Here is a 23,842-nt window from a genome sequence, read left to right on the forward strand (position 1 = left end):
AGTCTCGTAAGTGGTATCAGTAATTAGGCAATTTCGTTGCGGCGTATCAAGGCTCACAAGGATGCTACTATGCTTATTTAGTCCTTAGGCGTGGGATTTATGTAGGCCGCAAAATCTTTTTTTAATATTGCGTTGGTAGGGCCTTGAACTCAAGACCTCTTGGCTCGGATACCATATTGAATTTATGCTCCAGCTAGTTGCTTCAAAAGTCCTAACTGATGGAGAGAAGCCGGCAATATATTTTAACAGCTACAAGATATACAGATTTGCACGTTTGACTGGAGTGATCCAGGACTAATCGTTTGCAGTTAATTTTGTATGCCTTTGTCCCCGTCGAACCATCTTCTTAACCAACCAGTGCCATTCAACCCTCCCTTACTATGTGTATAAGTACATCTTCAGAAACCGCGTGCTTGCAGGTGGCATGGGCAGGCAGTTTTATCCTGCAGTAGTTAAATCGTGATACCATAGACAAGTGCGGCGCTCACCCGAGAAGTTGGACCAGACGGGAGGTGTCAAGCAAGCAAAGTCTATCATGTCCATGGTCATGTAGAGCTGACAGTTTTTTAAGCATCACGCCACCAACATCTAGTTGACTAACTGCTTCTGATGGGGAAAATGGTGCATTGTCAACGCCTTGGCTCCCAAAAACCGCGCAATTTCCTCCCTGACTTGTATCCCACTATGCGAGCTATAAAGGCCATACTGATTAGATTGTAGGGTACGAACGGACTTCCCGATTAGCATCATGGTTTTCTGCGTAGTTGGATGCGTGTCGAGGTTCATCATCAAGAAAATAGGTGATTCAATCGGTTCTAACTTCATTCTGGCATGCATCTGAATGATTTTCCTTTACATGTTACCCTTCTTTTTGTCCTGATTAACAGTTGACAGTTCGATTTGCATAAATAGCTATCAGTTGTTCACATCAAACTTTTGGCCAAACTGCAGGCACAAGGAGGATCCAAGGGAGGCCACAAAGGGCCATTGAAGAAGCTAAACCATTTGCAGATGAAAACGCATTTGAAAGCAATTCACTGAAAGGAGCAGTTCTGAGCTCACCTTTGATTGAGTTCAGCACAGTTCTTTCAGCAACAAACAATTTCAACGACAAGCTTGGCGCAGGTGGATTTGGTCCAGTTTACAAGGTAGGGTAATTCAAACTTCTGCATCTCTTGTTGCAGTGATATGACCGAGCTTTGATTTCGTTCTTGGCGATGTATTTAGATCACCACTTGACCAACATGAGTTGATAATACTTGCAGGGGAGACTACCAGATGGCCAGGAAATCGCTATCAAGAGGTTGTCGAACAGCTCCAGTCAGGGATCAGAAGAGTTCAAGAACGAGGTGACTGTTCTGTCCAAACTGCAGCACCGGAACTTGGTTAGGCTATTTGGCTGTTGTGTTCATGGAGAAGAGAAGATGCTTGTGTACGAATACATGCCTAACAACAGCCTTGACTCATTCATCTTTGGTAAGTTCAATTTATCAGATGAACGGTGTGAATCTGATAGCAGTGAGCCTGACTGAACTTGTCTGCTTGTGGCAAATTTATCAGATGAAACTAAGAGATCAGTGTTGGGTTGGAAATTGCGGTACAATATCATTCAGGGGATAGGGAAAGGGCTGCTGTACCTTCACCAGGATTCCACGCTGAGAATTATTCACAGGGACCTCAAAGCGAGCAACGTTCTGCTTGATGATGATTTCATCCCCAAGATATCCGACTTCGGCATGGCTAGAATTTTCGGCGAATACCAACGTCAAGCCCTTACTCACCGAATCGTTGGAACCTAGTAAGGCTCCTTTTTCTCTTTTGTTCACTCACTACAAATTTTTGAAGCAGATTTTCACCCAGTACAAAATACAAATGGATAGGGCCTCACAGAAGAATAAATTGAACAGGAAAGTCTATAATTGTCATAACCTGCTTCTCAAAATTGGATTTGTGACATGCACCATTAATGGCCTGCACATCTTGTTTATATTTTACTCCCTCCGTCCGGAATTACTTGTAACACAAATGGATAAAAGTGGATGTATCTAGAACTAAAATATGTCTAGGTTACCTGGCTAGTGGATGTATCCATTTCTCCGACAAGTATTTCCGGATGGAGGGAGTATAAATTAGCCTCACTAGTTGACAATTCGGCGGTACAAGAAGTTACCTGGCTGCAGGTTAATTTTTGAAAATCTGTGGAAATGCAGTGGCTATATCGCCCCGGAGTACGCGATGGAGGGAAAATTCTCCGAGAAATCCGATGTCTTCAGTTTCGGCGTGTTGATCCTGGAGATTGTGTGTGGCCGCAGGAACAGCTCCCTCATCGATCACGAATGGTCAATGAACCTCGTGGGCCACGTAAGACAGCCTGCACTGTCTTCTTCAATATACCATTTTCCTGTTAAAACAACTTAATAATAACAATCATGGATTCCATCTTCCATGCTTGGCTCCAAATTTCAGGCATGGACCCTGTGGCAGGAAGGCCGCGCCTCGGAGCTCATCGACGCGCTGATGGGCACCACGTACTCTAAGGATGAGGTCTGCAGGTGCATCCAGGTGGGCCTCCTGTGCGTGCAGGAGCTGCCGGGCGACAGGCCGGCCATGCCTCTTGTGCTGAGGATGTTGTGTGGCGACGTCGAACTTCCCGCTCCGAAGCGTGCCGCGTTCTTCGTCGGAAGAGCTCCTGCAGACGACAAGGACACCGAATCAGGGAACCACTTGACCTATACTGAATTGGAAGGCAGGTAGACAGATTTTGGAGTGCGCCCCTGGCTCAGGTTGCTGATGTTTGTGCCTGTGCATATATACTATACCAAAGATGGTGTTTCAATGTGACTGTTCTATTGCTCTTCCTGTTACCTGTAGTGCTTTTTAAAACCTATTGCTAGTGCTTCTGTTTTCGGTATGAATCTACTTGTAATTTGTGAGCAGTATGTATATTTGGGATACTGATTGTATATAGTTATGTAAATGATTGGAATAATTTTATTTTTGTGTTCTGTTGTTTTTGTTGTTGTATATTCTGTTGTTCTGTAGGATAAACTGTGATGTTTGGGCGAGCAGACCATGTTGGGCCGGTGTGAGCTGCGGCATTGGAATGATAATAGGCATGAAAGTAAGGAATGAAGGAGCCTGCAAACAAGCACATGAGTGCTCGGTGGTACAAAATTATATGCATGGAATGAGCTGATTAAACGTCAAATGTGCAACAAAGTGGCAGTCTGTGCAACTTGTGAGTTGATAACAGAACAGTGAAGGGTACCCAAATAATGCAATCATGTACTCCCTCCGTTCGGAATTACTTGTCGCAAAAATGGATGTATTTGCGACAAGTAATTCCGAACGGAGGGAGTACTATGTAACCTATCTGAACTCAGGAAACCAGAAATCCAACACATGAGAGATCCAATTATAAAAGAGCAAAAGTGAGATGGCGGGGCGAGAAGGGAGAGATATGTGGAGTACTTTATTCGCAAGTTCGGCTATTGGCCAATATCAACACAACAGGGTTTGTACAACAAAATTTTGATCCTCATGATGTGTCGGTGCAATATGTAGACACCACACCAGTATAGGCAGTTGTCCGTGTCTACTTCTCTGAAATCTGAATCATTGATCAATATATAAGCACAAAATATATTACAGATGTACATGTACACTAGTACATGATTAATAGGCTGAATAGGCCATACTCTGCTACGTATGATTATCATCCACCTCCATTTGTGTGTCTACTACTTACCGCTGATCCTTGTTAACCTTCGAACAGGTCCAAAACATGATTCTCTATGTCGTCAGGAGTGTACTTTATGTACTTGCTTGGATTTTTTCCCAGATAGCAGCCATACCTTCCTAAAAGTGTGCGATAAGCGTTAAGAACTTGCTGCAATATAATTAACCGTAAGTGTTGTCTAAGTTGAGGGTTGGGCACTTTCCATGTCGTTTGGACCCTTCTTATTTCTCCGAATGCCGAATTGAAATTCTTCATGCTTTTTCTCATCCATTGAGAGACAGATCCTGGACCGAAATTCACAGAATATTTACTCACACGGTGATCACTCAACTGAAGCAGAGCTTCAGTCCATGATGCTCGAAGGTAAGCTGTCGCATACTGTTCCACCCGTATGACAAGCTGTTGGTGGTTGTCGTTCCCCATGGACATACTCAGATCGGGAGACCCTGAGCCTTTAACCACATGCATTGCATTATTCATCAGGAAAATGTACCTCATGCGCTCGTCCTCGTAAGACTCAGCATTCTCCTCAACCTTCAGCTGCAAACGAGCGAGCAACATGAGCACATAACGTACCCAGCGACTCTTAGTTCTCTTTGTGCTCTGCTCCTTCCCCTTCCCCTCATCGTCGTCCTCCACACGGGGTAATATATGATTGATCGTGTCATTGTACTCAACAAGTAGTTCAATAAAAATGATGACATGGCGTGTCAATGGCAGGATATCTCCATCAAGTACTTTATGTTGGCATGGTTTAAGGTTAGAATATACATTCAGGAACTCCAGAAGGAGACTTGATGCTTCTTCCCCAAGCTTATCTAGAAGCAAACTGGCCTGCTCACTAATCACACCCTTGGCATCACCAGACATGAGGACATTTATACTTGGTTGAAGCTTTACCAATTCCTCATGCATCTGTAGAAGCAGGGGTACTTTATGATATTGCTGGTCATTCACTTTGACATTGGTCATCATACTTCCAACTGCGAGCAATTGTCCAGTACACCCTGTGGTGGCTCTGGCAAAACAATCCTCCTCCACCTTACGATCACACCCGAAAATCTGAGCGCAAGCGTCGCGTTCTTCAGGGAGGACTATGCTGACAACGACTCTGAGTGCTTGGATCCACATTTTCTGATTCTTCTCCTTTTTTTTTTAGAAAAGGGGGTATTCCCCGGCCTCTGCATCAGATCGATGCATACGGCCTCATTGGCAGTTGCTTCTGCTTGGTTGTTGTGGCTTTTTTGCTCAATCTGAACACCGAGCAGAGAAAGGCATTGCATTAACATGTTGTGGCGTGTTTCTCCGTAATCACGACACATGTTTGGTGCATGGCCAGCAAGTATCATAAGCTCAGCAATCTCCTTTAGATAGATTGAAGCTTCAGGGTCAATCAGATACATGTGTACTTTCTCCATGTACACAGGACCTCTGCTATATCCAGTACCATAACTTCGGCTCTCACCACTAGGACTTGTGGAAAATGAGGAGATGCTGAGATCTTCCAAAGTGGGGATTGATGAAAACGAGAAGGATCGTATAAAGGGGGCAATGCACTCGTGCAATGATTCTTGGAGACTGCTAGGGGGGTGTAAATATGTGCCCGAATTGAGAACTTGGCGGAAGTCATCCTCAAGGTGTACCATGGCAGCCTGCAGGGGAACTAAGCGGTTAATTCAAGTACTTCCTGGATAACTCGCACATGACCAAATTTTGCTGAATTAGCATAGTTTTATGAGCTTGAAGATATAAGTGTGGTAGGTTAGTTTCTAGGGAAATACTCAATTAGTGAGATTGTGGCATTGAGAAAAATAGATGTGTTAGGTCAATTATCTGACCGATAATATAGTATGTTGTTAAAGAAGTCGCTGTGAACAAGAATTCGTCATATGTTCAAATCATAATATCTGCTAGTAGCACTGGAAGTATTAAAATCAGCCCTATAGATTGAAGAACATATATGTTAAAATGGAGCAGAGAATTCCAGTTAGGGAGATGCCTCAGTGTGCAGGGGCTTCTTGTGCACCGGTGCACGCAATCAGATCCCGGTTCACATCTTTGAAAGCTCTTACAAAATATGGAGAAAAATATGACATGGATAATATTGTCATCTAACAAAACTAGTACATTTTTTCCGAGCTAATTTTTATTTATGTTTGAATCATTGTGACATCATAGTTTTATGCTGCGTCATGTAGTAATTTTCTTCTCAGATTTGCTTTCCCCATCCCACAACTTCTTTTCAAGATTTATATGTTTGAGAGATGTCTCTCCATTACTGTAATTTTCTCACACAACACAACATTTGCTGAACCAAGAATACTACTACCAATTCTGAACCTTCTACCTTCAGAAGCTATACTCGATTTGCCAAATTGAGCGTCAGATATCAATGAATAATGATACTCGTACATGAATCTACTACTGCTACCAGAAGTGAGGCTGGACAGTTAGGCTTACCTGTAAGGCGATTTCGTAGAGGCCGCCACCACTTGAGCGGAGGGAGATGAGGTCCTTGACCGCCGCCACAAGACCAGCCGAGTAGGAGACGACGCCGTCGCTGTCCTCGACGGCCGCGCCCCGAGATGCCCACCTCCTTACGGCCTCATCGGCGGCCTCCAGCCTCCGGAGGCCGAGGTCGGCAATGGAGTCGTCGGTTCCCGGCGGCTGCGACGCCATGTTGCCCGTCGCAGGTTAGTGCTTGCTGTGGCAGCGTTGCAGATCCCCGCCTGAGAGTCGAGACGAAGTAAGTTGCAAGAAGCGCGTGCACTAGTCAAAGTCAACGTCAACACGAGGAGAGACGTGGGCGGACTTTGCAGGCTTGCAGCGACAGCCAGTGGAACATTTTTCATTTGTGTGGAGGTTTTTTCTTCTTTTTACTAGCAAGGTGACCATGCGTGTTGCAACAAATCAAAAGTAGAATAATACTTCCTCTGTTCTTAAATATAAGTCTTTTTAGAGATTTCACTACGGACTATATACGGAGCAAAATGAGTGAATCTACACTCTAAAATATGTCTATATACATCCGTACGTAGTTTTTATTGAAATCCTAAAAAAACTTATATTTAGGAACGGAGGAAGTATTTGTTTAGAAACTTGAAAAGAAAACACTCTAGTTTTGATATACACATATGACTAAAAATTATTTCACTTAAAATATATTCCTCAGGCTGAGGATGTGGTTGGTTTCAAGATACTAAGGGTTTTTTTGCAAATTGAAGCAGAAAAGTAGGTTATTGTTGCAAAAAAAGTCATAACTTACCTCATAGTCATTAGATGCAAATCTAATGGTCGGAAATGATGGATGGCAGACGCATCATCATCACCAACTGAGTCTTTTATAGGAGTAGAGATATTAAACCAATGCTAGGTCGGTTTCCAAATTACGCTAACCCCAACACAGAAGTTTTCTAGTACATTACTCCCTCTGCTCCCTTTTACTTCGCATATTAAATTTGTAACAAGTCAAACTTTGCAAAGTTTGGCCAAAATTATATTAAAAAAATATCAACATCTACAGTACCAAATTTATATACTATGAAACTACATTTCATAGTGAATCTAACTATATTGGTTTAGCATTGTGAATGTTAATAATTTTTCTGTAAGTTTGGTCAAAGTAGAGGTACTTTGACTTCGGATAAAACTTATATGCGGAATAAAAAGGACCGGAGGGAGTACAAAAGAATCAATGTAGGTGGGGTTTGAGAGCTCCCAGTAATCACTCTTAGATGTTTACCTTGCGATAAATAGTTATTACTACTCCCTTCGTTCCTAAATATAAGTCTTTAGAGATTTTAATATGACTTTATATGTAGCAAAATGAGTGAATCTACACTCTAAACTACGTCTATATACATCCGTATGCAGTCCATGTTTAAATCCTAAAAAGACTTATATTTAGGAATGGAGGGAGTACTTATTTAAAGAATATAAATTAATTACTTAAGCACAGTGATTTTAGAATATACATCCGTATGAATTATATTTTGCTTTCGATATTTGTTGACGGTGCTCGGTGAAGTTTACTTTGATCTAAAGCATGCTGAATGAAATTTGCTTCAACTCAAGAAAGTATGCTTTTAGAATATTCACAAACTTCTTTTAATCATGCAGCTTTCATATGTGACTAGAAAGGTGGCCCTCACAAATGTAAGAGCATCATGTGTTTAGCTTATGAAAGTGTCAAGCATTTTTTTCCTGTCTTCTTTTCCTCCTATTTATCCTTTCACTACATAATTAATAAACAGCATTTGAGGCATCAATACATGTCTCAAGGTGTAACATTGACCTTTATTTTGTAAACATATGATTATGGTGATAGTCCATAACACAAAAACTTGTAAAATAATACTTCATTATCAAGCTAATAATATGTTTTCTTCGAATAATATGTTTATACTATCAGGCTTTGAGTTGCAAGTACACCAAGCAAACTATCCACAAACCTCATGCCCGCTAAATTTGATAGTTGTATGCTCTCGTGTATGTCCGCGTCTCATAGCCGTGTGCGTCCAGTTCATTATGTAAATATGGTATTTGGTAAATATGGCTTCCATACTTTGGTAAATATAGTTCGGTTTCTTTCTCTTTTTTTTGCAGGGAAAATATTGTTCGGTTCAGTTCAGTAAATACCAATACAATTTTGGTAAATACCATATAAACTAAAGTTGACACGAATTTATAACAACATAGTGACACCACATCACACAAACATACATGCCATCTGAGCAAATGAGAAATTTTCTAACTATAACAAGTAACAACACCAACACTCATGCACTAGTTCTATGGTGGCACACTAGCACTAGTTAGCACGTCGCTTGCACAAGGAGAATTTCATGTGATACCATCACTTAGATGCTCCCATGATACCAATTTTTAAAAAGTTTATTTTTAAATGATTCAAAAAAATTCCAAGAAAATTTGTGGATGTTCACAACACATGTTCTACAAACCCTACATAATTCATATCCAAATTCAAAGTACACATAGATACAAAAGACAAATTCAACATGAATAGTGTCAATAAAGACAAAAACATGAACAATGTATAGAACTACACTATTCACATTTGTATTCCCCCTTTCCCTCTGGAAGGGGGATTCGAAGCCATCGACATTACCAACGCTCCATTCACCGTGGGGATCATCAAACCATCATCACTGTCATCCATCTCCAACCCTAGCTTTCAATCTATGAAGTATTGTGTCATATCTCTTTCTGGGAATAATTTATGGTGTTGATTATTATCTGTAGTTGATGATTAGAAGTTTTATTGGTGAAAGATTTATATGTTCAGATTGTTGATCATATTTTCATCCCCACTAATCATGATCCAAAAGATGTCTCATGAGTAGTCCATTACGTTCTGGAGGACATGGATAAACCTTGTTGCTAGTAATTTTATGAAGTTGAATAATTCAATGACTTGACATTATGTTGTTGTAATTTTCTAGTGGTGATGTGCGAACGTTGACTGCAGATATGTTCACCTTTATGGGCCTAGTGGAGAGCACTACGTGATTAGTTTATCTATGATGGATGATTGGAGTGAAAAAAAAATGACTAAACCCTAAGTTTATGAACTGTTGCACAAGGGGTTGTTGGAACCCCAACGTTTAATGCTATGATTAGAAGGTATAATCATAAGTATATTGTTTGTTCAAGAAAGAACGTCACATTATTATAGGTTCCATCACACAACAAATTATCAGGGCAATGAATCTTAACTCAATGAAACTAGATGAAACTCTCGTGTGTCCTCGAGAGCCATTTGATTTCTATAAGTAAGACAACGGATTTGTACTTAGCACAACTAAGGATTGAGCCACTTGACTCACCTTTTTATTTTTATTAGAATTCATGTCCTTGCCATTTTTTTTTGTGATCAAACAAACTATCAAACAATCGTTGTAGATTTTACATTGAACGCTTGCTGGAATATATTAACGAATTCCTTCTGCTCCTCGTTGGGTTTAACACTCTTACTTATTGAAAAATGGTACAATAGACCCCCTATACTCGTGGCTTATCAACCCCCTGTAATAGTGCTCACCTCCGGAGAAGAAACAATAAAACCGGATAAAAAAGAAAAAGAAAAAAACCTAAGAAAACCATTGAAGAAACAGAGAAAACCATAAGAAAAAGAAAAAGATGTAAAAGAAAAATAATATACGAAGTAAACGAAGCGTGTGAGTGAACGGACGCACAGAAGGGGCCAGCCCAGTACTGTATCACATAGGAAAAGCTTCAGGCGAGACCGTACGTACTCTTGCTATAAGCGAGATATATTTTCAAATCCCGGCCTGTGCAGGCGATACACCCGGCCCAATGTGAGGGCACGGGCGCCTGTTTTTTTCCTTTTCTTTATTTTTCTTTTGCTTATTTTGAAGACGTTCAAGATTTTAAAAAAATGAATTTAAAAAATTCCACAGAAAATTGATTAGATTTAGAATTTGAAAATGTTCTTGGAGTCTTTAAAAAAACGAATTTCAGAAAATGTCCACAATTTTGAAAAGTTACTTAGATTTACAAAATGATCATGATTTAGAAAATGTCCTTGGATTTAGAAAACTGATCAGAAATTCAAAAATATACCAAAATTTAGATAATGTTCATCAATTTACAAAATATTACTGAATTTCAATGAAAAATTAAAAAATTTCTAATTTTTTTACGAATTTTAAAAAGTTACCACATTTTTAAAATGTTCTAAATATTTAAAATATTGTTTTGACCAAAAAGTAAAAAATAAGAAGAATAAATAAAGAAAAACAAGAAAAATGATAAATAAAAGTAAAAAATAAAAATGGAAATATAATGAAGCAAAAACAAAAACAATGAAGGCCCTTGAAAACACCTAACGAAAACCAACACAAAGAAACATAGAGAAAAGAAAAAATAGGTTTAGGCCATCCCGAAAGTACCTACATCAGCGACCAAGGTGCGTGTTGGATCACTATTCCCCAATACGCGGCTAATAGGATCTGTCGTTGCTGGGCGAGAGGCCCGCCATGCGTCTCATGCTGAAGATATTGTGTGTTGATGTCGAACTTCCCGCTCTGAAGCGTGCCATGTTCTTTGTTGGAAGAGCTCTCACGGACGACCTATATTGAATGGGAACCAGTTGGCCTATATTGAATGGGAAGGCAGGTAGCCATCGCGTCGTTGGTTTGGGTTACTTGACCTTATTAGATTGTTATTAGAGTGCGTTGTCTCATGCTACTGAAATTTGTGTCTGTGGATTATTACTGCCATGGTTGGTGTATCATTGTCACTGTTCCATTGCCCTTTCCTATTATCTTGTGCTTTCTATAACTTATTGTAGCGCTTATGTTTTCTGTGTGAGTCTACTTGTATTTGCGAGCAGCACGTGCATTGGGGATACTGGTTGTATATAGTTGTGTAAATTCCAATCATTAATTTGAGTTTCTTGTTGTTGCATATTCTGTTCATGCTGGATAAAGAAGTCAAGCTGTATTTTTTTTCTCTTCGTGGATTGTCGCTCAAGTAGAGTTGGATGGGTGTCTGGGTTAGTAATAGTTACTTTCAGTTCATCAGGTTTATCTATTTCATCTAAACCAAACTTTTTTAATTTTACACTTCAGCTACATGTAAGTCGCGTGAAAATGAATTTGGCTCAGTTAATTTTTGAGCCATTGATTCTGCATCAGGATTCATGCTACTTGTTTTTTCTCTGTTGTGTATGCTGTCTTGTTTTGGGCTGATATTTTCAACTGACCACCGTATTGGGCCAATCGAATCCTAATTGGGCTGAAGTGCATTTCCTGTTTTTATGGGCCCATGAGGCTCCCTTTTTTTCTGTTTGTATGCGTTTTTTTGGTTTTTTCTTTTTCTTAGTTGGTTACTATGGGTATTTTTGAGATGTTGGGTGAGTGTAAAATGTGTACACACGAATACTATATAACATAGTATAAACTATATTATAGTGTAAATTAAACCACTATACTTTTTATTTCTTGCATAGTAAATATGTTCAAAGTTGTGTGCCAATTTTAAGCTTATTTTTTATTTTTCTTTATTCTTAAATGAAAAACTTCATTATTTTTTATTATGTTATAGTTTTATTTCATTTCATTTTTCTTTGATTTTGATACTACTGTCACTATATCATTCCTTCTTAAGAAACATTTTTTTTCTTGGAATACCGCCAAGTTTTGCTCATTCTTGCATATTATAGAAAAGCATAATTTTCATGTCAATTTTTTGAATTTTTTAAATTGTTTGCTTCTTTCATTCTCTGTCTTCTTAAAGGGTAATAACAATGCCATTAATTCATTCTTCCTTTGGAAACCTTATTTTTGTTTTTGTTTTATTTTTAGTTTCATATTCTTTCTTTTTTATAGATAATACTAATGCCACTAAATTCATTCCTTAATAGGAAAATTTACTTTTGGAAATTCCACTATTATATGCTTATTCTTGCATATTATAAAAAATCACAATTTCTGTGTAAATTGTGTGTAAATTTTGATATTTATATTTTTTTCTTGTGAAAGGGCAATACCAATGCCACAAATTCATTCCTGCTTTGAAAACTTCATTATTTTGTTTTTGTTTCATTTTTCTATTCTTTAAGGGTAATGCCAATGCCAATAAATTATTTGTTTCTGAGGGGACTTCATTCATTTTGAAATTTCCATATGTTATGCTTATTCTTTCATATTGTAAAAAAGTGCAATTTCTATGTAAGTTGTGTGCAAATTTAGTCTCTTTTAATTTTTTTCTATCTTCTGGAGGAAAAATACTAATGCCGCAAATTCACTCTTCCTTAGAAAACTTCATTTCTTGTTATTTTATTTTATTTTGTGTTTCACTTTCTTTCTTCTCTATAGATTTCTTTCTTCTCTATAGATAATACTAATGCCATTAAATTCACTCACTTCTTAGGAAAATTCATTTTTTTAAGTTCCACTATTTTATACTTATTCTTGCATATTATAAAAAGTGCAATTTGTGTGTAAATTATAACATTTTTTGTTTTTTTCTTGTGAAAGGGTAATACCAATGCCACAAATTCATTCCTGCTTTGAAAACTCCATTATTTTGTTTTTGTTTCATTTTTCTGTTCTTTAAGGGTAATGCCAATGCCAATAAATTATTTCTTTCTGAGGGAACTTCATTCATTTTGAAATTTCCATATGTTATGCTTATTCTTTCATATTGTAAAAAAAGCGCAATTTCTATGTAAGTTGTGTGCAAATTTAGTCTCTTTTAATTTTTTTCTTTCTTCTGGAAAAAAAATACTAATGCCACAAATTCACTCTTCCTTAGAAACCTTCATTTCTTGTTATTTTATTTTATTTTGTGTTTCATTTTCTTTCTTCTCTATAGATAATACTAATGCTATTAAATTCACTCCTTCTTAGGAAATTTCATTTTTTGAAGTTCCACTATTTTATACTTATTCTTGCATATTATAAAAAGTGCAATTTGTGTGTAAATTATAACATTTTTTCGTATGAAAGGGTAATACCAATGCCACAAATTCATTATTTCTTAGAAAAACTTCATTATTATGTTTTTGTTTTTGTTGCTATTTTCTTTTTGTTTTTTGTAAGGGTAATACCAATACCACTAAATCATTTCCTTCTTAAGGAACTTCATTATTTAAAAATTCCACTATGTTCGGCTTATTCCTGCATTTAAAAAAAAGCACAATTTCTATGTAAGTTGTGTGCAAATTTTTTCTTTTTTGTTTTTTCTTTCTTCTAGAAGGGAAATACTAATTCCACAATTCTTCCTTAGAAAACATTTTTTATTTTTTATTTATGTTTGTGTATCAATTTCTTTGTTTTTAAGGGTAATACCAATGACACTAAATTCCATTGTTGTATGTCTACATAAAATATGATATTATAAGAATAATTAGGAAATACTTTGCTATCAAACAGAGCCTTAGTTATATATGATTTGGAATTTGTGTGCATGCATTATTAGCTAATATTCCCCCATCGTAAAATAAGTGTCTCAATTTTATGCTAACTCTAGTATAAAGCTGTATTAATTTTAAGATACTTATTTTGAGACTGAGAGAGTAATAGGTACATAGCTTAGACAAGAACTCACAAGTATTAGAAGGCTAATACCAACCCGTACACATTTGAAAAGGCTATCTTTAACCTTCCAGCGTCCACACGTATGCATAGAAAGACACTGGGCAATGGCGATAATGTAATACTCCCTTCGTTCCATAATATAAGAGCGTGTTTTCGGGACAGATAGAGTAATAAAGTAACTAAACACCGGTGACTGTGATTACAAACATAACACGTGATGAACCATACCAAACAGGATGGCACGTACGTGCATGCGAGCAGATAAACCCAATGTGTGTGTGGATCAAGGCCCTGCGTCAAACGTTGTACGCACGTATTGTCAGCTGAGAGCAAATCAACTTAAACAGGCTAAGAAAAAAAAAAGCAAATCGACTTACACACTGACCCAAGTTTTGTTTTCAGCCAACTTACCAATAGCCGGTTCTGTGCTTTGAAGCTTGATATGATGAAAGCCTACGATCGGCTCGAGTGGAACTATCTGGAGAAGGTTATGCTCAAGTTGGGAATCAGCCCACAGTTTACGCAAACAGTAATGAGGTGTGTATCCTCGGTATCCTTCTCTGTTATCTTTAATGGTGGTAAGCAAGAGGAGTTTAGACCCTCTCGTGGACTCAGGCAGGGTGATCCCATATCGCCATATCTTTTTCTATTGGCCGCCGAAGGTCTCTCTTGCCTACTGAGATCCACAACGCCTGGTGAGAGCATCAATGGTATAAAAGTGGCACCGGGAGCCCCACAGGTAAACCACCTTCTATTTGCAGACGATAGCCTGCTATTCTTTGAGGCCACAGCTGATATGGCCAACAGAGTTGAGAATCTTTTGCATAAGTATTGTATAGCTTCAGGGCAACGCATCAATAAGGAGAAGTCCTCAATATTTTTTAGTAAAGGCTGTTCGGAAGGAGTCAGGCACGAAATCAAACTCATCCTTTCAGTCCAGAATGAGAAATTGTCTGAAAAGTACCTTGGCCTCCTGGCGGACGTTGGCAGAGCAAAGGAAGGATCCTTTAAGTATCTTAAAGATAGGATATGGAAGCAGGTGCAGGGCTGGATGGAGAAGGCACTTTCTGTGGGAGGGAAGGAGGTGCTTATCAAGTCAGTTGCGCAAGCGATTCCGACATACTCAATGGCGTGCTTCAAGTTACCACGAGGCTTGTGTCAGCATATAAATGGCCTCCTGAGGAAATTCTGGTGGGGATCCAAAAAGGGCGAGAGGAAGACAGCGTGGGTTTCTTGGGATGTGATGACACAGCCGAAGTTTATGGGAGGTATGGGGTTTCGTGATATCGAGCTTTTTAATCTTGCATTGCTGGCCAGACAGGCCTGGCGGTTACTCCAGGAACCAAACTCTCTTAGTGCACGCATCCTCAAGGCTGTGTACTACCCTTCGGTTTCGATCCTTGAAGCTGAGCTGGGGAAGAACCCGTCACAGGTCTGGCGCTCTTTGGTTGAAGGCAGAGACACGCTCAAGCTAGGGCTGATAAAACGGATTGGATCCGGAGCGGAAACAAATATTTGGACGGATAACTGGATACCACGTGATTTTAAGCTGCGGCCGGTGTGCCCGAAAACTTTGAACCCACCGCAACTTGTCTCGGACCTCATTAACCCGGTCACTTTTGCATGGGATATAGAGACTTTGGATGAACATTTGTACCCAATGGACAAGGAGGCAATCCTCAATATCCCGCTTAGCTCTCGAGTTCGCCAAGATTTCTGGTCATGGCATTATGAACGAAGGGGTGTTTTCACAGTGCGTTCGGCTTACAAACTTCTGTCCGCCACCAAGCAGCAACGCACGGACTGGCTCGAGCACAATGATGGACACTCGCAGATTGAAGCAGATCGTGGATCCTGGGCGAAACTCTGGGGAGCTGCAGTCCCTGCTAAAGTTCGCGTTTTCGCATGGAGATTGGCCAAATGCTCAATTCCTACAGGTGAGGTTCGACAGCACAGAAGCATGGCCGTCTCGGCGGAGTGCTCGCTTTGTCATGCGGCGGTGGATACGTGGCGCCACTCTCTTTTTGACTGCCGCATGGCGCGTTGTGTGTGGGCTCTTGCTGATGAGGACCTCACGGATACAATCATCTCTAACAGAACGGAAGATCCAAAGCTATGGCTGCTATGGCTGGTAGATACCTTAAACACCGACGATTTGGCCCGTGCCCTTGTTACTATGTGGGCCATCTGGTGGGCGCGGCGCCGGGCCATACATGATGACCAGTTTCAGAGCCCGTTATCCACTCATATCTTCGTAAACAAATACCTGGCAGAGCTGGAGATGTTGCCAAAGAAGTGTACACAGCAAAAGGCGCGAGCTGCACACCCCAGGGACCTGCATGTGAATGCCAGGGATCTGCATGTAAATACAGGACTACGAGTGGCGCCGGCGGCAGGGATCGGATGGCTCCCACCCGAGAGCCATGATTTCAAAATCAATGTCGACGGCGGCTTTTCCAAGATAGGAGATCGGGCTGCCTCAGCTGTTGTATGTAGGGACAAGGGGGGCAAGTACATTGGAGCATCGGCGATCATCTATGAGGGCCGTCTCAATCCGACAATCCTTGAAGCCGAAGCATGCAGCGAAGCTCTCTCACTTGCTGCCGATCTTCATCTCCGGTCCGTTTGTGTTGCAACTGACTGCCTTGAGGTTGTAACGAACTTACGGGAGGAAGCTCCATGCGGATACTACCCTATCTTACAGGATATAAAGTATCAAAGTAGGCTTTTCAGTGACCTCAGTTTTATTCATGAAAATAGAAAGTACAATGGTGAGGCCCATGCCTTGGCAAGGGCAGCTGCTTCTCTTAGTCCCGGGCGCCATGTGTGGCTTAGCATTATGCCCGATATCATCTGTATCCCATTATGTTTGAACGTTCAATAAAAGGGTGGGGATTGCTCAAAAAAAAAACCAATAGCCGGTCCCCAAAATACCCTCTCCACACAATTCCAGGACCCAAGTCACATGAGGAACATCTAGATTGAAAGCTTGCTTAGATAATTACAAGACGACGGAGATAGACCTCCTGTAGCACGGGCGGCCGGCCTTCTTTGCGGGCCTGCTCTCCTCCTTCCAGAGCTGGCAGAGGTCCTTGGAGATGCGCACGGCATCGGCGGAGGCGCCGGAGAGGCCGCGGCGTGCGAAGCCGACGGAGTAGAGGCCAAACTGGCCCTTCCAGCCGTTGGGGAACTCCGTCTTTGGGTAGCCGTCCTTGCCGAAGAAGTCCGTTGCCCGGAGCCACTGTGGCACATTGCTCCTGTAGCCGGTGGCGAGGATGACAGCGTCGACATGGACGATGGTGCCATCGGAGAGCACGGCGTCGGAGTTCGTGAAGCGGGTGATGCCGGGGACGACGGTGATTTGGCCGCTCCTGATCCTGGCGAGCGCGCCGGTGTCGAGCACCGGGGCGCGGCCTTGCGTGTGCTTGAGCGTGAGCGGGCCGACAGCCGGGCGGTGGATGCCGAGCTTGTCGAGGTCGCCGAGGACGAGCCAGGCGAGGAAGATCATGATCTTGTCCACCAACCAGAGCGGGAGCCACGCCACGAGCAGCATGGCCAGCTCGAAAGTGGACTTGCCGAGCACCTCGCGCGGAATGACGTGCATGGCGTCGCGCACCACCATGAAAGGGTGGGCGCCGTGGTCGCAGAGGTCGAGGGAGACCTCCATGCCGGAGTTCCCGCAGCCGACGACGAGCACGCGCTTCCCGTTGTATGGCTCGCCGGACTTGTAGTGGCTGACGTGGGTGACCTCGCCGCAGAAGCCGCCGAGGCCCGGGATGTCCGGGACGACGTTGACGGCGTTCTCGCCGGTGGCGACCACGAGCCAGCGGCCAATGTACTCCATCTGGGCACCGCCCGCGCTGGTGGCTTGCGCGTGCCAGAGTCCGGAGGTGTTGTCGTAGTGGGCGGAGAGCACGGTGGTGTTGAACTCGGGCTTAATGTCGAACCTGGCGGCGTAGCTCTCGAGGTAGTCGATGAACTGGCGGCGGGTGGGGTACTCCGGGTAGCTCTCCGGGAACGGCATGCGGGGGAGCTCGCAGAAGTGCTTGGGGATGTGGAGCTTGACGCGGTCGTAGGTGCGCTTCTGCCAGAGCGAGGCGATGCAGTCCTCGCGCTCCAGCATGAGGAATGGCATGCCCTCCTCGCCGAGGCTGGCCGCCACGGCGAGCCCGGAGGGACCGGCGCCGACGATGATTGGGCCGTCCACCGACACACGACGAGGGGGGCTGAGGCTTTGCATGCGAAGCACCATGGCTGCTTCCTCGCTTCCTGGCCGGGTTGCCAAGTGATCACTAGAGTGAGCTTAATTTGCTGGGCTTGCTCAAGCAGCTTGCTGAATGCTGATGAACAAGTACTATGGCTTTTAAATATAGGAGGAGAAGGCTGAGTGGAAGTTTGGTGGAGAGATGCGATTCGCGACGGCGGCACCTCAAATTTAAAATGTTCCCAAAAGCACAAATCTTAATGCATAAAGCCCATGCAAAGCTGCGGCTAATTTACTAATAGTAAAGTGGATCTGATAATTAGCGGCTAAGGCTTCTGTCTAACTTCATTCCAATTCAATGTGTGAAGAAAGCTTAAGGATCTAAACGATCTTACAAAAGTTTACACAGGGAGTATTAGAGAAAAAGGACTAGGCGCCTAATGCATGATAATGGCTTTTTCCAGTTTCTAACAGTGTGTCAAACCTCCTTGTGCCTACACTGAAATTCCACTTGCTCTTACTTTTCTTATTATATAAAACTTGAGCTTTCTGGCTTTCTGCGCAACCATGCATCAATCAAAATACAAAAAGTGGAACAGAAAGAGAGATATCGCTGTAGACGCGTCATTGATTGGGTCCAATCTTTCATCGATGCAACATCAATCTTAAAAGAATTATTGATTAAAACTTTCGGTTATGCAAATGGTGCGAGCAACATAAAGATAGGGCAAAGACAACTGACAAGATGCTAGCGCCCAGATAAGCAAAACACGCAAAACACCGACGGTTCTACCTGGCAAGAAAAGAATGCTACTTATTTTTAAGTAGTAGATATTCAAGACCGGCTAAAAAAATAAATGAGTTCCCTAGGATGTCGTATATAGCTCGACTGAAAAATGATTTGATCTTAATTGAGCCAACACTAACTCGCTCGGTTTTTAGGCCGATAGCTCAAAATAATATAATCATGTATAATGACTATTATTAATTAAGATAAAATAATAATAATTTGTTACTTTATATATTATGTATAGGAGTTATCTCCTAAGAGCAAAGCATCAACATCATACGTGATGAGTCCCTAAGCTACATAATACTTGAACCATACCATTTCCGGTGAAAGCACATATATGCACCTTCGTTTTCTTTCCTCCACATTGAAGAAACTAATATTTATCGTCATTCTGATTGGAATAATATTGGATAGGGTTTTCTTATGATGATATTGTGGTCTAATGTAAGGATCCCCAAATTAATAAAAACCTACTTAGAATTAATTCCGCATAATTTTCTTGGCATGCCATCATATTTGCACTAAAAAACTGCTTGGAAATAAAAAAAATGTGCATTTACATTATTACTGTATAAGACAATTAGAGCTTACACATAGCAATCCTATTTTGTGTGTATCCAATTGTCTTGAACATTTATGGTGATTAATTATAGTGCTAATACACACCCTTGGATATTTCCATAATTTTCTTATAATTATTTGGACTCCATTTGGATTTAAAATGGTTTTAAATACCATTTATAAATTAATGGATGAAGCAAAGTTCTTCCAAAAATTACGGAACATATTTTACTGATTCCATTTCTCATGTTTCACCTCTCTGAATTTATATAGAATATTTCTATGACTATTTAATTCCTTCAGAAATTATGAGTTTAGGGATATGATTAATCTACAAATTAAAATGACATTTTTTATGTACTTCCAGAATTAGTACCCTTATAGTTCAAAGTACAGAGGCTTACACTTCTAAGCATGTCTACTTCCAAAATAAATATAGTTTTATTTGAAAGTACATGTGCCGCACTTTTAAAATACATATGTACTCTACTCAATAAATAAATAAATACGTACTGTACATCTAAAACTAATATGCTTGTACTTAGAGGTACTTGTACTTGTACATGACCACAGTTTTTTTTAAGAATATACATGTGTACTTTTCATGAAGTTGGAGTCGCCCGTTCGGAGGTATCCAGTGATGAAGATGACCCTTGTGACTCCTCCATGGATGTCTTTCTTCTTTGCAGGTCCGTGTTCCATGTCGGTAGCTAGGTTGGCTAGTGGTGCCCATACTATGGATTGGATTGTATTGATTTTAGCCTGGTTTTCCGCGGGCCGATTCCATTAAAGAAGAAATTATACCTCTTTCTATAAGATTTAATGAAAATTGATAAATCATTTAATATAATTGCTATGCTTGGTGTGTGACTCCTTATTTTTTTTTCTTTTTTCTTTTTTTAAATTAACCGGGCAATTCTAACTTCTTCTTAATCAATGAAAATGGTAACTCTTTTGCCTCGTTTAAAAAAAACAGAAAAAATACCTATTCCGCTCTAAGGCAAAAACACACAAAAGCATCTCTAGAAGATTCCGGATAATCCCCCCTCCCCCCGGGCCTGTAAAAGTCCGGCTGATATGTGGTTTTAGGCCATTTTTATTCCTGGACAGAAAGCTTGGCCCTAATAAAATATTTAGGTGCACACTAAATCTGTTCGCCCCACTGCTATATCAACATGGGTTCTACTTCATTCGTCTTGTATTAGTTGATGACAAACGGATATATGTAGACATATTTAAGTACTAGATACATTCGTTTGAGCGTCAGCTAATATGAAACAGGGGAAATAGTTTCAAAGATCTCAACGCGAGAAACCCAACAGTGAAACCGGTTCGCGATTTGGACGCATGGTTCAGAAGATAAAACAACTAAAAAACGAATCTACGAAGAAAGCACAAAACACCCATGTTTCGACAAGTGTTGCACATACAATGCGCCACTTGTCACTACCAGAGAAGGTGGGAGTGACCTTTTCAAGGGTAACCGCTTAACTAGTGATTTCACTATTTCACGCGTGATGCGACAAAAGTCGCTCAAACACGCTCCTTTTTTCCTTCTTTTCTATATATTTTTTCCGTTTTATCTTTTTTGCATCTTGAAAAAAAAATTGATTTCAAAATATGTTCACGAATTCCAAAGAATGTTCATAATTGTTTATAAAATTAATATTCCTCAACTTCAAGAAATATTTCCAAATTTAAGAAATGTTCCAATTTTTGAAAGATGTTCACGAATAAACAAAGGTTCATATTTAAAAACAATCATGGATTAAAAACATATCTACAAGCATAAAAAATTATTCCCAAATTCAAGAAAATGTTCATGATCGCCAATTTCATAAATTGTTCCTGAGTTTAAAAAATTATTCTCAAAACTATTAAAATTCATGAATTCAAAAACGTTCCTGAGTTTTAAGAACTATTTCCAATTTTAATTTCTTTCCCAATTTTGAAATTAAAAAAATGAAAAAAAAATCATGTATATAAAAGAGAAAAGGAAAAAACAAATGAAATCACAAAAAAAGAATAAGAAAAGAAAACTCAAAAACCGAAAGGAGAAAATACACACAAAAGGGAAGAAAACACCGGTTCCAAAACCGGTGAGAAATAAAAAAAGCCTAGAAAATCTTACTGCACCAACCCAATATCAATGCTAGCATTGAAGCGTGGTGAGTGATTGCCCGCTACCTGCCAACCTACGCGGCAAATTGGATCCCCGTCCCCGAGGTGGAGACTGAGCAACGCGTACCCCCCGCGTGCAGGTCGAACAGAGACGAAAGTAGGTCATAGCAATGTTGGGGATATCGCTTATCAGGAACTTATCGGTCGACCTACGATAAGGGGTAAATCGGCCAATTTATCGGCATATCGGCCAATTTATCGCCATATCGGTTGATTTATCGGCCGATTTATCTTATCGTTCAGACCATGATAAAAGATAAATCGGCCGATTTATCGGAATATCGGAAGATATCTTGAACAGTGGGTCATAGTGATCCGGGAGTTCCTGTGGAAGGGCCCTCGCTCAATGGATAAAAGGCACGCCGGGGATAACATGTTGATGACCCCCAAGAGCTCTTATCGACACAGACAGTGGGTCGGCCCAATGCGGGGGCACATGCGCCTGTTTTTTCTCTTTGTTTGTTTTGTTCTTTTGCTTATTACTAAAATGATTGGGACTTCAAGAAAACTTCAAATTTAAAAAAATGTCCGTAATTTTGGGGAAAACTTTTAGATTTAAAAAATGATAATGAATTTGAAAATTGTTCTTGAATTTTAAAGAAATTCGAAATTCAGAAAATGTACACAGTTTTGAGAAATTGCTTACATATAAAAAACATGATCATGAATTTGAAAATATTCCTGGATTTTACATAAATTCGGAAAATCAAAAAATGTCCCCAAAATTTAAAAATGTTCATGAATTTCAAATTATTATTGAATTTTAATAAAAATTCTAAAATTATAGATTTTTTACAGATTTGAAAAAGGTTCCTGCATTTCAAAAAATATTGAGGAAAACAACAAATAAAAAATGAAAGAACAAGAAAAAAGGAAAATAAACAAAAAACATAGGAAAAACAAAAAAACAATGAAGCAAAAATATATATGAAAAATCTAATGAAAATCGGCACAAAGAAACATAGAAAAATGAAAAACGGGTTTAGGATGGTTATAGAACCTTCCTGCAACCTGTGGAAAATGGCTTCTAAGAAACCTAAATAGGCCTGGTAAAAAGTACCTACATCAGCGACCAAGGTGCGTGTTTGATCGCTATTCCCGGACCTACGTGGGGAATAGGATATGTCGTTGTCCTTGGAGAGGCCCGCCATGCTCTCATTTTGAGGATGTTCTGCGGTGATGTCGAACTTCCCGCTCTGAAGCAAATGTTACATGGCCCGAAGAAAATGTTACTTCCGCTCTGGTGTTCTTTGTTGGAAGAGCTCTCGCGAATGACAAGATACGAACAAGTGACCTATACTAAATAGGAAGGCAGGTAGCCAGTGTTCCGTTGGCTCAGGTTACTAATTTGTTTGTCTGGATTATTACTACCATAGTTGGTGTAGCAGTGCCACTGTTCCATTGCCCTTTCGTGTTGTGTTGTCTGAAACTTATAGTAGCCTTTTGTTTTTGGTGTGAATCTACTTCTATGTGTGAGCAGCACATGTATTGGGGATACTGGTTGTATATAGTTGTGTAAATTGGAGTTGCTATTTTGAGTTTCTTCTTGTTGCATATTCTGTTCCTGATAAAGATGCCTTGCTCTATTTTTTTTGCCTTCGTGGGTTGTGGCTCAAGTAGAGTTGGATGGGTACCTGGGTTGGTAAATATTTAGTCACGTTCAGTTCATGAGGTTTATCTATTTCATCTAAACCAAACTCTTTTAAGTTTAACTAAGTTATATAAAAATAACAACATACAATATCAAATTAATATTTTCATAGATATTTATTTGGTATTGTATACATTATTATTTTTATGCAACTGATCAAACTTAAAAGGGCTTGGCTTACAATTTTTTCCCTATGTTCCAAATTATTTGGAGCTCCAGCTTAATCTTATGTCACACTTCCCCATACTTAACCAAATCTATATAAACAATGTGCTAATAACTACGACATCAGATATACAACATCAACCTGAAAAGGAGAAGCGAGGGCGCATTAAACATAATAACTGAAACCCTACTGTGTCTTCTTCATCTCCCTAAATTTGCCTCGCTTCACTTGTATTTAGAGAATACGTTGATATCACATCCTAGCAAATCAGCTAGAGGTAGGGTTCAAGGACATATTCGACCCCAAGTTGGTTTTGGTGTTAATGATAACATGGCTAGTGATCTAACCATGAGGTCTGAGTTTTTACCCAGGGCTTTGGCACATTTGATCAGAAGCATTCTTGGTTGGACCACTGCACGAACAAAAAGCGAAAAGAAGACGAGTAAAGTTTGATTTACTTTA

The 23,842-nt window shown here is 40.2% G+C and overlaps 2 protein-coding genes and 1 pseudogene across 2 annotated transcripts; 1 reads left to right on the forward strand and 2 right to left on the reverse strand.

The window, feature by feature from the left end:
* The first annotated feature begins 610 nt into the window (after positions 1-610).
* On the forward strand, positions 611-3,005 carry LOC119352277 (G-type lectin S-receptor-like serine/threonine-protein kinase At1g11410). Its single transcript, XM_037618965.1, has 6 exons — positions 611-800; positions 952-1,148; positions 1,266-1,476; positions 1,561-1,798; positions 2,211-2,361; positions 2,467-3,005. Exons 1-6 carry the CDS (start codon positions 749-751, stop codon positions 2,752-2,754), a joined length of 1,137 nt encoding a protein of 378 aa, XP_037474862.1. The 5' UTR covers positions 611-748; the 3' UTR covers positions 2,755-3,005.
* A 440-nt stretch (positions 3,006-3,445) lies between these two features.
* On the reverse strand, positions 3,446-6,436 carry LOC119352278 (annotated as a pseudogene).
* A 7,526-nt stretch (positions 6,437-13,962) lies between these two features.
* On the reverse strand, positions 13,963-18,134 carry LOC119356956 (probable indole-3-pyruvate monooxygenase YUCCA5). The gene is made up of 2 exons (XM_037623938.1): positions 16,737-18,134; positions 13,963-14,235 (listed from the first exon to the last, which is right to left on the reverse strand). Exon 1 carries the CDS (start codon positions 18,074-18,076, stop codon positions 16,826-16,828), a length of 1,251 nt encoding a protein of 416 aa, XP_037479835.1. The 5' UTR covers positions 18,077-18,134; the 3' UTR covers positions 13,963-14,235; positions 16,737-16,825.
* Between the last annotated feature and the right edge of the window lie 5,708 nt (positions 18,135-23,842).

Source organism: Triticum dicoccoides, chromosome 2A (assembly GCF_002162155.2).
Source record: "Triticum dicoccoides isolate Atlit2015 ecotype Zavitan chromosome 2A, WEW_v2.0, whole genome shotgun sequence".
NCBI classification, from domain to species: Eukaryota; Viridiplantae; Streptophyta; class Magnoliopsida; order Poales; family Poaceae; genus Triticum; species Triticum dicoccoides.

Bases quoted from the DNA above. Each gene is read 5' to 3' on its own strand.
- LOC119352277 (XM_037618965.1), top strand. From the start codon at position 749: ATGGTTTTCTGCGTAGTTGGATGCGTGTCGAGGTTCATCATCAAGAAA. The intron at 801-951 runs GTGATTCAATCG...GCCAAACTGCAG, and splicing joins GTTCATCATCAAGAAAATAG to GCACAAGGAGGATCCAAGGG. The intron at 1,799-2,210 runs GTAAGGCTCCTT...GTGGAAATGCAG, and splicing joins CACCGAATCGTTGGAACCTA to TGGCTATATCGCCCCGGAGT.
- LOC119356956 (XM_037623938.1), bottom strand. From the start codon at position 18,076: ATGGTGCTTCGCATGCAAAGCCTCAGCCCCCCTCGTCGTGTGTCGGTG.